The 15,326-nt window shown below is 42.5% G+C and overlaps 1 protein-coding gene across 1 annotated transcript in view; it reads right to left on the bottom strand.

The window, feature by feature from the left end:
- The window catches only part of SYNE1 (spectrin repeat containing nuclear envelope protein 1), a 415,690-nt gene that overhangs the window by 65,230 nt on the left and 335,134 nt on the right, over nucleotides 1–15,326 (bottom strand). Inside the window, exons 120-124 of the mRNA XM_074990362.1 lie at nucleotides 15,029–15,123; nucleotides 13,789–14,023; nucleotides 6,716–6,910; nucleotides 3,188–3,313; nucleotides 2,106–2,261 (exon numbers count right to left, since the gene is read on the bottom strand). Of these exons, the coding sequence (XP_074846463.1) occupies nucleotides 2,106–2,261; nucleotides 3,188–3,313; nucleotides 6,716–6,910; nucleotides 13,789–14,023; nucleotides 15,029–15,123 (807 nt within the window). The remainder of the gene's footprint in view (nucleotides 1–2,105; nucleotides 2,262–3,187; nucleotides 3,314–6,715; nucleotides 6,911–13,788; nucleotides 14,024–15,028; nucleotides 15,124–15,326) is intronic.

Genomic DNA, 15,326 nt, shown 5'->3' with positions numbered 1-15,326 from the left:
ACATCTGAAGAGCACCTGAAAGAGTATTAAACAGATTGCTGACAGTAACCTAATCTCTCTAGTCAGAATTTCTGATAATCGCAAGACTATAACATAATGTCATCCTACTTACTACAGCTTCTTCTTCCTCATTTGTTGTAGGAGTTGTTTCTGACTCTACATCAGCATTTCCACTGATGATAGGAGCACTGCACCTGCTCTTTCGTACATAACTGACTGATGTTCTAACTGAAACTTCTGATTTTTAAAGTCAGACACATACGACAGCACATTTCCTTTTGTGGTAACACCCAATTACGGAGCAAAAAGAAAAGTCTCACTCATTTGGTTACATCCTGGATCATTAAATATGCAAAAAACTGTCTAAAACATCCAATCTCTGATCAGCCTTTGCTTTCAGCATAAAGGATGTATAGCAGGAACAAAGTCTTCTAGTCTATTCACATAACCTCAAGCCAGTTCAGTTTCTGCTTTATTTCGGAAAATTGATAATCTGTGAAGGCTTTTCCTCCACATGAAGCGCTCATGACCCTGGCAACTTCATTCAGAAGACAGGAAAAACATCCTCCAGTCTAAGGGCCTAATGGGAATTCTGCAGATTTCCCAAACTGGGTCTATTCTTTTGATACCTTTTGATCATGAAGGGATTCTTCACTGCTTGATGTAATTTGGAGCACACATGTAAAATCAGAGCAATCCAGCAAAATTTGGGACAGGTGGCAATTTTAAATCTAGAGCCAGGATTTCTAAGCATAAGCTACAACTGTAAAAGGCAGCAAAAGCACTGTGTACGTATCTCCCAAGTGGTGTCAAGGAAGTTAGCAAGCAGCCAAGCCAAAGAGAATGAGAAATTTGCAGGTTTATTTTTTTAAACACAAGGAAGAGCACAGACTCTCCAAAGAGAACAAGGGACAGTGGGATTTTTTCCACACATCAGACTATTTTGCCAGTACTCCTATGGAGCCAGTAATGTTGTTCTGTTTCTTTTGTATCCCATGGGTCAATTATGCTGTAAGTTTAACATTATCTTCAATATAGTTTCCCTGAGTTTGTTTATACCCTTCCTTGATGTAGTGAGTATTTGCAGGAAGTCTGAAAATATCAGTGGTAACTAAAGTAAACACTTGAAGACACACTGGACTGTTCTCAAATATAGCTCCACAGCAACGTAAAGTTTTTAAAAGGAAATGCTCTGCTATAATAAAATACATAAGCCTGCTCTCTCTCTTTTGTTGGTCTTGGCCTGGTCATTGCTTTCAATGGACATTCCACCGGACAAGTTGGTCTCCAGGAATGTAAGGATGAACCTTTTTAGGGACAGCAGACAGTGGTTTGAGCAGTGGCCTTGTAAATCCAGGGTTGTGATTTCAATCCTTAGGGAGGGCACTTAGGGTTCTGGGGCAAATAGATTAAAAAAAATCTGTCAGAGACGGTGCTTGGTCCTGCTGAGAGGGCAGTGGATTGGACTCAATGACTTCTCAAGGTCCTTTCCAGTTCTATAGATTTCTCTCTCTCTCTCTCTATATATATATCTATGTCTATATCTATCTATCTATCTATATATAGTATATATATATACAGTGTATATATATATTATATATATATACACTGTACACATCCTTTAATTATTAGGTTAGTCAAAATTTCCATCCAGGAATGAGATTCTTCTTCATTTTTTTTTCCAACTCAAGAGCAAACTTCAGTTATTTCCCTCCAAGTTTGCTATTAAGGGAATGATTGCTTTCAGGTTACATCTGCTAATTCCCCAATTCTGCACTTGTAAATTGACGTGGTTTTCTCCTCCACTCTTTTGCTTCAAATATCTGTAAGTTAGTACGGCTGAAAATACTTCCCAGCTTTTCCTACGCTCAAAAGCGTATGTTGTTCCTGCTGATAAGGCTTGTGGTTACTTGCCAAATTTACTTCCTTAGATTTACCGCTGCATTGGGAGATTGATGAGATTATACTCTGTAATGGATGAGTCTCAGCTCAAATTCAAATGCTAGCTTGTCATGCAGATGGTCGCTGTCTGTTCGAATGTGGCTTGTCTATTTTGTGATATTTTACTGGGCTGTAATCACATCCAGGATCAGTGTCACATTTACCTGGTGGCACAACTCCTCCCACTGCCTGTGCAGCAGCTCAATACGCTCGTTGAGGATTGAGATATCATCAGCACTGATGTAGGTAGCTAGAGTCTCCTTCAGCAGTGTCAGATGCACAAGGTCATCTGTCCATCCTTCAACAGCATTTTCTAGCTCCTGGTTTAAAAAAACATAAATGACAAAAAACAAGGTCTTTACGCAACTAGAGGTTTGGTAATTGTGTAATAAAACAAAGTTGTATGTATTTGTTAACCATAGGCACTGCCATTTTAAAATCCTATTGTATCTAGCAAATCAAGTCTCTAAGCAGAATCATTATTTAGATGGAGAGTTAGAATCATGTTTAATAGACTTATTTTGGACCACCGGTAAGACAGCATTATTTCAGAGTTAGAAGGGAGATCTCATTGGTCGTAAAACTGATAAGAGATACCTTAGCCCTTAAACAAGTAGAAATGGGTCTAAACTAAAATCCCAGAGTCTAACTTTTCCAAAGTTCAGCGCAATCTGTATTCCAGATTTTGGTTTGAGCCCATTTCTAGTGATCACCTTTGCAGTCTGCACCATATTTACCATCTGATTTTAAGAAAGGAAGAATGAGATTGGGATTCTCAATTGGTTTCTAAACTGCAACTTATTCAGGATAAAAGTTTGTGATATACTGTTACCCTGAGAAGGAGTAAAGAACATTTTAAAACTGTCATTTCACTCTATGAACTTGTAAGCCTCATCTAAATAGATCATGCAATAAGAACTTACAAAATAAGAAGAACCAAGACTTAGCATTTTTATAAGTCATTATGGACCTAATTCTGATCCAATTTAGTTTGGTTTTCTATTGAAGTAACCTAATTTACACTCACTTGAGATTAGAAAGAGGCCCTATACCTTCCAAGTGCTGCACAAACTCACTCAAACAGATGCACACGTAAAATGTTTATGGAGATGGAAGTTGGAAATTGCACATGCAGTAATTGTGGGCTGCTGATCTATATAGTCAGTAATGCCAAGGCTTACAATGGCTGAAGATCTTCCCAGATAAGCAAATTGCAGATCAGGTGGTGATCACCAGACTGCTTTACCTTGCATCGCATTTGCTCTGTATGCAGCTCCTCATGGTGATGTGGCAATGGCTGAGAAAGCTTTTTCTTGAAGGATCTTAGCTTCTCTAGAGAGTCAGCGATGCCCTTTTCGCATTTTTCCCAGTTCTGAAGGCAGAATAATTATCATTAGACTTTACTTCAGATTCAGAGGAGTGAGGGGCAGGGGGAGAGTGGAAAGAGGCTCATCATGTTGAATCAGTCAAACTGACTAAATGCTCATAGAACTGAAGGGACCTCGAGTGGTTACCTACTTCAGTCCCCTGCATTCCTGACAGCAATATCACCAACGCATTTGTATAACTGTGTATTCACATAACCCCTCTTTATTTAACATTCATGTCTCAGAGCCTAGATGGGATGCCCCAGAAGAGCACATTGCTCATTGTGCTTTGCTCCAGTGCTTGCGGCAGGTAAATCTAAATCTCTCTTATAGACACAGAGTCCTCAAAGTCTGATTTTGACCTTGCAGTGTTGCTTCTCTCTGCCAAAAAGGGTTCTGTGCACCCCTTTGGAATGACTTCATTAGGTAGCCCATTGTATTTTGAAAAAGTAATCCTATTCCATCTACGAAAATCCTCATAGATAACAGCTGACTTCTGTGTCTACTGCAGGAACAGACCAGACTAAAGAACTCAGACAAGCACAGTGATCTTCTCTGCTGCTGTTCATATACTTCCCCAAAATTCTAAAGGCAGGGTCTGCCATCCAGTAGATAAGTGCCAGTATAATAATGTTCATTAGGCAACACTGCAGCAGCTGTATTTGCACCAAGCCTTCTTAAGGTCTTCAACAAAAGCTGCTCAGAGAATACGAACCGAACTGCTCTAAGTATCTTTTGCAGAATGTCAGTTGTATGATACTGGAGAGGGCAGGATTTTGCGTCAAAAATTCCTTCTTATATTAACAGACAAAAGTAAAAATTTAAAAAAAAACCAAAACCAAAACAAAACAAAAAAAAATCCCAAGTTTCAAAAACATAGCTAAGACCTCAGCTGATTTCTCCCTTGAAATGGTAAGATTCTGTTTCTGTGCAGGCTTTTTGAGCAAGAGTTTTGGCATAATAAAGAATTTTGTTATCACATTAGCTTACAAAAATAAAACAAAATGACTTTGTAGACATGGACCATGGCCCCCTCCCCGCTTCTGAGTAAGGTTTCTGACCATCTTTAGATGCTGTGATAAACAGGAAGAAAGCAAATGCAAAATTTCATCAAAATGGAGAGACAGTTAATTTCAATGTCAGAGCTATTTCTAAATGCCATATAAGGAATAAATTAGATACATGCACAAAAAAGAATCTTCTGAATTTATGTTGATGGATTTTACTCACAGTGCCTCTTGTTTACAGCTATTTAGTGAAAAGTTCCCATAAGTGACATAAATCACACTATGCATGTATTTTTACTGGAGTGTTTGATGCACATTAACAACTTCCTAAAGATTCGAGTTCTGAAATGTATAAGGCACCATTCATCTTCAATAAGAATTTCCATCGCTACTGGCTGACATTTCTGTTCTCTGTGTGAGGTCATAGCTTTGGTGGATAAAACTAATTTTTTTTTAATTCAAATCTATTTTTATTTAACTTATAAGAAGTTTTTCTTTCTATAAATGAACCTGTTTTAAATTAAATCTGCTTTTAATACAAAATATGTTGAGGCCAAAACTACTCAATCTCATAAAATAATTTTTATTTGAATGTTTTGTGTGTTTAACTAAGTCTCAGTTACCATCCTAATGCAGACTGACACAAATGAGAAATAATTACCTAGTAAATAAGCATTACACCATCCAGTATCTTCTTGCAAACTAAAACGTACAATTAACAACAATCTGAAAATATTACATTACATAATTACTTACATACAATTTATATAGCCAACACTCCAATTTGTGGTACTTTCTATTCCCTGAGGTGCAACAAGGAACCCAACTAATCTGAAAATTAATGCCAACTAGCACTGGATTGTGATGCTCTCATTCTCATTTCCGTATGGGTAATTTACATAGTCCACTGAGATCGCCCTACCATCAGAGGCTGCTGCCAGTAGAAAACAAGCCATGTAGATGGGGTTCTGTCAGCAAAACCCCCCTTTGTTGGCAACCCCTTATCCCTGGAAAAAAATCGGGGACAAGGGGCTGCCGACAAAGGGTGTTTTCACCGACAGAACCATGTTTAAACGGCTTGTTTTCTGCTGGCAGCAGCCTCTGCCAGAAGGGAGATCTTGTGGGACTATGCAAATTAACAATGTGAATATACAAATGAGTGTACGTTTGTATTTTCAAGAGCCCTCATTTGCAGCACGTGGCTGGCAGCAGCAGGGCTCTTGTGTACATGTGGCCATTGGGTTTAGCATGCATTTTGAATATTGCTTACACTAGAACGGGTTTTAACTTCTCTCTCCTCCTAGATTTAAGAAATGTATTTGAAACAATTAGTAGTCAAGATACTGGAGAGAAAACTAGATTACTTGATGGCTAGGAAAGTCTATACAATGACATTTGAGTTAAAGAGAAAAACATGTAATATTTTAATATAACACATATGCAAAATCAATAATCATAATGTTGCAAAATAAAATGCACATGCTTGCTGCAATGTTCACTTAAGGTATCAGTAGTACATACTTAATACACATACAGGTGTTTTCATCAGTGTTGTGCAAACACTAACTTGTGAATATTCACATAAAAGACAGGAAAGTAAACTCTTTCATATCCGGCTGCCAGGAAGTCCGATAATACTAAGGTAAACCTGGCAACGTGTAACACTAAACAAAAACAAGATTAGATTAAATGTTAAGATTAGATGTTAAGAAATAAACAAAAATGTGTGCAGAGTACTTTATTTACCAATGACAGTAGTACTGTACACCGTAAATGTATACTGCGTTTGCTGTATGGATTTGTATTTACTCAAACTATACTGTACTTATGGAAAACATAATTAAAATTTATCTATGGTTAAAATGCCACTTATTTGAGAATTCTGGATAATAGAACACCAGATATGAAAGAAAAAGCAGTCAAGTAGCACTTTAAAGACAAGAAAATAATTTATTAGGTGAGCTTTCGTGGGACAGACCCACTTCTTCAGACCATAGCCAGACCAGAACAGACAGATCTGTCTGTTCTGATATGGCTATGGTCTGAAGAAGTGGGTCTGTCCCATGGAAGCTCACCTAATAAATTATTTTGCTTGTCTTTGAAGTGCTATGTGACAGCTTTTTGTTTTGATAGTGTATATAGACTAGCACGGCTCCCCCTCTGTTTCTATTCAGATATGAAAGAGTTTATGGTATTATAAATTGTATTTTATAGATGGGAAAATGAGGCAGTGTTGTGAAATGACTTGCCCATGTTCATACAGTGAGTGAGTGGCAAAACAAGACCTGACCCTCAGGAATTCCAAGAGCTGTGAGCACTCCTCTTGATTACACTTCTTCACTGTGCCCCAAGAGTTACTGCAGGTAATCTAGTGCCTATTTATTCAGCAAGTGCACTTACTTTCAGTAGAAAGGTGAGCTGTTTCTTCTGTTCCTCAAGACGAATGGTGGCTAAGTTCCAGCGCTCCTGAATGTCTGCAAGTTCTGTCTGCAGGGCTGCTTCTGCTCCGCTATCAGCAGAGAGCAGTAGCTGTTTCCCAGCTTCCACAGTCAAAATGTAGCTCCCTTGTTGCCGTAGGAGAACTTTCTCCCTCAGCTGCAAAGAGCAATGATCTGTTAGCCTCTCATATTCCCAATGAGTTGCAATGTGTAAATCAGTATTGGTAAAATACATTTTTCATTGCTGTATGAAGGACCTTAGCTTAGATACAATGGGCTCCTACCCAACTCTCTAATGCTATCATTTTAGAATTCAAGCAGCAGATACAACAGACAGAAAGTTTCCTCTCTTTAATCCCAATGCACACAGAGATCCTGATGGTGGTGGGAATCATAAAAAACAGTTGTTTGACCCTCCCCTTCCACCTGGGTAATTCACAAGCTCTCAAAGGGAGAAGCTTCACTTTTCTGACTCCTGTCAAGAGCACTGTAGGCACTTGTGTCATCAGCACTGTCATTTCCAGTGATGCAAATGCCAAGCCAGTACGTGGATTTGTCTGACTGTGCACAAAGAGGGACAGTGTGGCAGCTCAAGGCCTTCCAAACATTGTCTTAGCTCTGGTGTGTTGTCAAGGCCAATGACTAATTAAAACAAACATACAGGAGCACACGCAAACTTCACTGGAGGTCAGTTATGAAGCATGGAAATCAATAGGTTCTTAAAAAGTGAAAAGAGACAAAGGAACCTCTCAGCTGTTGCTTGCATAGTAGTAGGCATCCTTCAGTCTGCATAGACTACGGATCGCGCCCTTTAAAGTTTCAATTTAGGACTTCATTTACACCGTCTACTGTGACTATGAAGACCCACACGAGAGTGACAGTCCTTGCTGCATCTCTTGCAGATGTAGTGGGTGTCTGGCAAGTCCTTAGAGTGCTTTCTGTGTGCTCGCTTCTCCTCTGCTAGCTGTCTGATCTTCATCTCACCCTTCTGAAGGCCCTTGTGTAACCCCTGCCTCCATCTGCTGCGGTCATCTGCTAGTTCTTCCCAGGTGACCAGCTCGATGTCTACCTCTCTGAGGTCTCTCTTGCAGACATCGTGGTAGCGCAACTGGGGGCATCCGGGAGGTCTTTTGCCAGAGGCTAGCTCACCATAGAGGATGTCTTTTGGAATCCTTCCATCATTCATCCTGTGGACGTGGCCAAGCCACCTGAGTTGACGCTGCCTGAGGAGGGTGTGCATGGTTGGGATTCCAGCTTGCTCGAGGACAGCAGTGTTGGTCACTCTGTCCTTCCATGATATTCCAAGTATGCGCCTCAGGCAATGCAAGTGGAAGACGTTCAGCCTCTTTTCCTGGCGGGCATACAGGGTCCAACTCTCGCTGCCATAAAGGAGGGTGCTGAGGATGCAGGTTCTGTAGACTTGCATTTTGGTGTGAGTGTACAGCTTGTTGTTATTCCACACTCTCTTGCTGAGTCTGGAAAGAGTTGTGGCCGCTTTTCCGATCCTCCTATTTAGCTCAGTGTCCAATGACAGGGTGTCAGTGATGGTGGACCCGAGGTAAACGAACTCGTGGATGACCTCTAACATATAGTTGTCAATGCTGATTGATGGGGATTCAGCAACATCCTGACAGAGTACGTTTGTCTTCTTTAGGCTGATGGTAAGCCCAAAGTCCTTGCAAGCTTTGGAGAACTGATCCAGCAGTTTTTGAAGCTGGTCTTCTGTGTGAGACACTACAGCAGCATCATCTGTGAACAGCATGTCTCTGATGAGGACTTCCCGCACCTTAGACTTAGCTTTCAGCCTTGCAAGATTAAACAGTTTCCCATCAGATCTTGTGTGCAGCAAGATGCCCTCTGTTGAAGATCCAAAGGCATGCTTCAGGAGGAGTGCGAAGAAGATCCCGAACAATGTCGGAGCAAGCACGCATCCTTGTTTGACGCCGCTCCTGATTCTGAAAGCATCCGATAATGCACCATCATATTGGATGGTTCCTCTCATGTCTTCGTGGAACTACTGGATCATTTTGAGTAACCGTGGAGGACAGCCTATCTTGTGGAGCAGTTTGAACAGACCATCCCTGCTGACCAAGTCAAAGGCCTTGGTCAGGTCAGTGAAGGCTATGTAGAGTGGCCTTCTCTGCTCCCTGCACTTCTCCTGCAGCTGCCTTAGAGAGAAGACCATGTCAACGGTAGACCTCTCTGCGCAGAATCCGCACTGTGATTCGGGGTGCACCCTCTCAGCAATCTTCTGGAGTCTGCCAAGGAGGACGCAAGCGAACAGTTTACCAGTGACGCTTAGGAGGGAGATTCCACGGTAGTTGTTGCAGTTGCTTCTGTCTCCTTTGTTCTTATACAAGGTTACAATGTTAGCGTCACGCATATCCTGTGGAACCCCACCCTCTTTCCAGCACAGACACAGTAGCTCATGTAGGGGTTCCAGGAGTGTGTCCGCGGCACATTTGATTACCTCTGGTGGTATACCATCCTGACCAGGGGCCTTTCCTGCTGCAATGCTGTTGATGGCTCTCTTCAGTTCATCCACAGTCGGCATCGAGGGCTGCGTCAACCACAACGTTCTCGCGTGAGTACAGCTCAGAGTAGTGCTCAACCCAGCGCTCCATCTGTTTGGCTTTGTCAGCAATGACTTCACCAGATTTGGATTTCAGAGGTGCCATCTTGTTCTGGGTGGATCCTAATGCCTTCCTCATACCCTTGTACATTCCTCTGAGATTACCAAAGTCGGCACAGGTCTGGATGCTGCTGCATAGCTGGAGCCAGTGGTTGTTGGCACAGCGCCTGGCTGTCTGCTGTACTGTTCTTCTGGCCTCTCTAAGTGCTTGCTGGGTACTCCGGCTCGGTGAGCGTTTGTGCTCCAGGAGTGCAGCGCGCTTCTTTTCAATGACTGGAATCATCTCATCGGAGTTAGCTTCGAACCAGTCGTTCATGTTTCTAGCTCTTCTTCCAAACACCGACAAGGCCGTGTTGTAAAGTGTATCCCTCAGATGTTGCCATTTGGATGTCGCATCGGTGCCCCCAGGGCCGCTGCGCAGATTTTCCTGGAGGCTCTCTCTGAACTTTTCAGCTTTCTCCGAGTTTGCTGTCTTTCTGGCGTCAATGCGGGGCCTTCCAGCAGGTTTAGAGCGGTACAGCTTCTTGGGTCTCAGCTTGAGCTTGGAGCAAACTAGCGAGTGATCTGTATCACAGTCAGCACTATGATAGCTGTGTGTCAGAAGGACGTTTTTTAGGTTATTACGCCTAGTGATGACCACATCCAGTTGATGCCAGTGCTTCGAGCGTGGGTGTCTCCATGACACTCTGTGCTGTGGCTTCGTTCAGAAGAATGTGTTTGTGATGCACAGATTGTGGTACGTGCACAGTTCAAGGAGACGCTGTCCATTGTCATTCATTTTTCCCACACCGAAGTGTCCTAAGCAGGAAGGCCATGAGGCCCAATCAGTTCCAACTCTTGCATTGAAGTCATCCAAGATGAACAGTTGTTCACGAGCAGGTATTTGCGCTACAGCAGCACTAAGCATGTCATAGAACTTGTCTTTTACTTCTGATGTGGCATACAGGGTTGGAGCATAAGCGCTGATCAGGTGGACAGGACCGGCGCAAGTTTGAAGCGTGATCCAAAGAAGTCTTTCTGATCCGCCCATGACTAAATCAACCATTTGTAGAAGGGTGTTTCTGACAGCAAAACCAACACCATGCTCTCTGGGTTCTTCTTGGGCTTTATCCTGCCAGAAAAAGGTATAGTCCTCTTCCTTTAGAGATCCCGAATCTGCGAGTCGTGTCTCTTGCAGTGCAGCGATATCAACTCTGAGCCTCTTCAGTTCCTCGTTGTGACAGCGGTCTTGTGGGCGTCACTGATGGCCTGAAGATCTTCAGTCAAGCCGGTCAGCATGGTCCGCACATTCCAGCAAGCAAGCTTAAATTGTTGATGTTGGTGCTTGCATAATCTTTGTTAAAAACTACCTCACTGAGATGTCTCTAAATGTATAAATCCAGCCTTAAGTCTTTCTGAAAAAGAACCATGTCCAGTATTCCTGTTGCTCGACTCCACTGATTTGACTACTGTAATTAATTTGATTGCAGCACACTTTTAAGATAAGCAAGTCATCTTCCAACTACACATTAAACCCTTTGTCTCTTTTAAAGCACAAGATTACTTCTGGAATTTAAGTGTAATCCAGGATCTCCCTCAAACCCAAACACCCTTACCTTGCTCCTGGCCTCACCCCTTCTCTGAAGCTCTGCTCACACCATTTCCCCTGCCTGCCCCAACGTTGATCAATTGCAACAGGCTGGGGCAGGGAGTTGGGGTGCAGGCTCTGGTCTTTGGCCAAGGGGTTCAGCGTGTGAGAGGGGCTTTGGGCTGAGATTTGGGCAGGATGTTGGAGTGCAGGCTCTGGGAGGGATTTTGGGGGCAGGAATGGTTTAGGAATAGGACATGGTATTGGAGGAAAGGAGGAGGTTCAGGACATGAGCTCTGGCTGGCACTGCTTATCTTAGTCAGCTCCCAGGATGGGATGCAGTGGGACTAAAGCAGATTTACCCACATTCTGGCCCTGAGCCACTTCTGAAATGGACGGCATGTCCAGCGGTGGGTCCTACAGGAGACAAGCAAGTGGCTCCATTTGCTGCCCACCACGCCTATGTCTCATATTGGCTGTGGGTCCCCATTCCTGGCCAACAGGAGCTCCAGGGGCAGGGTCTGCAGGGAAGGGCAGAATGTAGACACTCCCTATCCTGCTTTCCTTTGGGGCTGCAAGGATGTGCCAACCACATCCAGCAGCAGCACAGGGGGAAGACTTCCTTAGCCTCTCTGTGCTGCTTGGCTGCTAACAGCCCATCTCCCAGTTTGGTTGTAGGAGCTCCCAGGAGATCAAATCTGATTCCAGGAGACTCCCAGACAGCGATCTGCACATAAATAGAAAAAAACTTATAGGGAATCAATTTGGCTACAGAATCAAAGGCTACGCTTACACTAGAGACTTTTGTTGACAAAACCGGGATTTTGTCGACAAAACCAGTGGAGCGTTTATACACAACATGGGTTTTGTTGACAGTGTGTTGATAAAACTCAGTACTCTTGCCAGCAGTGTTCTGCTTCAAAACTTGGAGGTAGAATGCTGCTGTTGACAGAACAATTTTGTAAACGCCCCAGGGTTCTCTCTCAACACACAAGGCATACACAACAATGGACAGCCCTGTCTGCTGTGCTTTCAGGTGCCTGTTTTGTCCAGACAGCAGCCGGGAAGTCTGGCTGATCTGTCAACAGAGAAGAGCACTCTCCCGCTTTGCTTTTGTGTGTAGCTTCAATCTGTCAATAGAAGTTTTGTCAGAAATCTCTTCTGACAGTGACTTCTGTTCAGAGCGATGTTGTGTAACCATAGCCACAGAATACAAGAACCAGCAGGAACATCAAGAGATCAAGTCCAGTCCTCTGCACTCAAGGCAGGACCCAGCACTATCTAGACCATGTCTGACAGGTGCTTGTCTAACCTCTTCTTAATACTCCAAATGATGGAGATTCCACAATTTCCTTGGGCAATTTATTTCCATGCTTAACCATTGTGACAGGCAGTTTTTCTAATGTCCTACATAAACCTACTTTACTAGTTTTCTTTGTAGTTGTTGTTTTTTTTAAATCTGTAACTTTTGTTTTTTTTCTGGATAGGGTTGCTAACCATAAGCCAGCCCCTTTTACCTCGAGGAGAGGCGATCCAAATTTGTCTGGTCTCTACCCTTTGACCTGTCCAGTCTGGTTGACTCTTCCAAGAGCTGTACCTCCTCCTGGCATAGCTCTCTGAGTCCTTGAGACACACAAGCCACATCACCATGACAGGCAGTTTTTCCTCATGTCCAGCCTAAACCTCCCTTGACACAATGTAAGCGTATTGCTTTTGTCCTGGCATCAGAAGTTAAATAAAATACTTATTCTCCCACCCCCTTGTAACACCTTTTTAGGTACTTAAAAGCTCTCAGTCCTATGCCCCTCTCAGTCCTCTCTTTTCCAGACTTAAAAACCCCAGTTCTTTCTATCTTTCCTCATAAGTCATGTTCTCTAGATTTTTAATCATCTTTGATGGTCTTCTCTGGACCCTCTCCAACACGTCCACATCTTTCATGAAATGGGCTGCCCCAGAACTGGACACAATGCTCTGGTTTAGGTCTAATCAGCGCAGGGTAGAGCGGAAGAATCACTTCTTGTGTCTTGCTCACAGCATTTCTGCTCATACATCCCAGAATGATGTTTGCCTTTTTTGCAACACTGTCACACTGTTGACTCATATTTAGCTATAACCCCCTAGATCCCTTTCTGCAGTATCTCCTTCTAGGCAGCCACTTCCCGTTTTGTATGTGTGCTACTGATTGCTCCTGCCTTAATGGAGTACTTTGCATTTGTCCTCACTGATTTTCAACCTATTTACATCAGATCATTTCCCCAGTTTGTGCAAATCATTTTGAATTATGACCCCAGCCTCCAAAACCCTGGCAACCCCTCCCAGGCTGGTATGACATGCTAATTTTATAAGCGCACTCTCTGTACCATTCTCAAAACTGATCCCTGAGGAGCTCTACTACGCCCTTCCAGCATGACTGTGAACCATTGATAATTATTCAATGTACACTAATATTGAGGCAAAGTATAGATCTGCACCTCCAGTAGAAACCAACAACCTAGATATAATATATATTTTTTAACATATACCCCAGGAATAATTAGTTCAGCCATGACAAGTTAGGCATTTCAGAATAATCAACTCAAAGAATTACATTCGAGCACAAGAGAGAAATAAAAATTATTAAATACACAGACAAGTCAAAAACATAGGGGGCAGCTCCAAGGCAGAGGGCAGGTGAAGCATGGCTGTGGGAAGAGGAGCAGCTGCCCAGCCAAACCAGTCTGGCTCACCTGTCAGAGGCTCCAGGATCTACCAGTGGGTCCTGCACTATTGGCTGGTGACCATAATTTGAAAGCATAAAAGAAAAGGACTAGAAGTATTTTTAACATACTTGACATACCTGCACTTCATCCAGCAGGGCTCTGGCTTGCTGTAGTGGAATAGGAACACTCCCCAGCCCACTCACTGGCTGACAAGACATTTCTACCAGCCATTTGTGTAGTTTCTCTGCCATCTCCCTGTAACGCTGCCATTGGTAGAGCTGGCTGTCAATGATTCCCCTCCTCTGCTGTGCTCTACGTATCACTCCTTGCCATTGATTACTGAGCAGTGTGAGTTTCAGATTAAACTCATCCCTATTTAACAACAAATAATACAAGCATGAGTTCAGAATTGTATCTTTGATCTGTTCCTCTAATGAACAAAAAGTTGAATACGTATTATTTTCTGATAGCTGCCTATAAAATCTTGGTAAAAAGGGATGAATTACTCTTTCCAATGGCAGCCATCTGTGAAGTAAAAACTACCACATTTCAGGTCATTAGCCAGAAATTCTCTTCTCAAGAAAAACGTCTTATTTCAAACTGCAATCTTTGTAAAAATTATTTAAAAACTCATTGAAAGCTTACAATCCTCTCTCAAACATTCTGGGTATGAAATATACTTATCACTCATCTCAAAAAAAGGAAAAAAACACTAATATTTGTACTGGGAGAGGAATTTATGGCAAGTCCTGGTATATAGTACTGGTTGGATCTCTACAGCAAAAGTGCTCCATATGCTTTAGTGGTGTGTGCTGATTTTTTTAAATATTTAACTCTCCTGGCCACATGCTGGTTCTCACCCTACCTCATCTGTGCTGCCTGGTGGTGCAAATAGTGCAGAAAAAAAACTAATATAAAGTGTCAGCGGGTGTTCTCCTGGGATAGTGTATGGCCCCGATCAGAAAGTGTAGGCCCCCCACTCCTGGCCCTTGGGTATAGGGGAATTTTGCAACCATGTCATGGTGGAAGGTGTCATGCACTACATTCGAGTCTGAAGACACAACCATGGAGCTTCTGTGGTCCCCAAAATCACAAGTTGGAGGAATTAATAATTTATTTAAAAAACAAAAACAAAAACAAAAAACAAACAAACAAACCAAAAACCAACAGCATTGTGCTGACCCAGTATTTTATTACCAAAAAATGGCCAGTCAGTTTATTGGCCACTTGACTTACATCTTATGAGACTTCCACCTACCCTCTACCTGTCTGACTTCGTACAGTGTTCCTTCTTTTCTGTTTGACAATTACCTAACACAAAGCATATGGTACCGTACATTAATTAAAAAAAAAAAAATCAAACACACGAGTGTTTACCTGTCATCCACCTGTCCTTGCTCTAGTAGGTGCTGCCCATCAGCAATGATTGAATGTAAAATCTGCTGGCGACTGAACATCTCTGCCTGGAACAACTAATATAAAAGAGACAGAAGTGGTTTCAAAGAAAAGGTCTCAAAGGCTTACACTTCTTCTGCTATCACTGGCAGGAAAAAAAAAAGGGGAAAAAAGAAAGATCACTTCTCATTTAATTTACTCAATGCTTAATCCTGCTCCATGTGAGCTCCACATTGTATCAACTGGATTGAGAATGGGATTAATCCCACAGTCTTGGGGA

Source organism: Carettochelys insculpta, chromosome 3 (assembly GCF_033958435.1).
Source record: "Carettochelys insculpta isolate YL-2023 chromosome 3, ASM3395843v1, whole genome shotgun sequence".
Classification (NCBI taxonomy): domain Eukaryota; kingdom Metazoa; phylum Chordata; order Testudines; family Carettochelyidae; genus Carettochelys; species Carettochelys insculpta.
The sequence above is the reverse complement of the archived record's forward strand: the minus strand, read 5'-3'. Positions and strand labels throughout refer to the sequence as shown.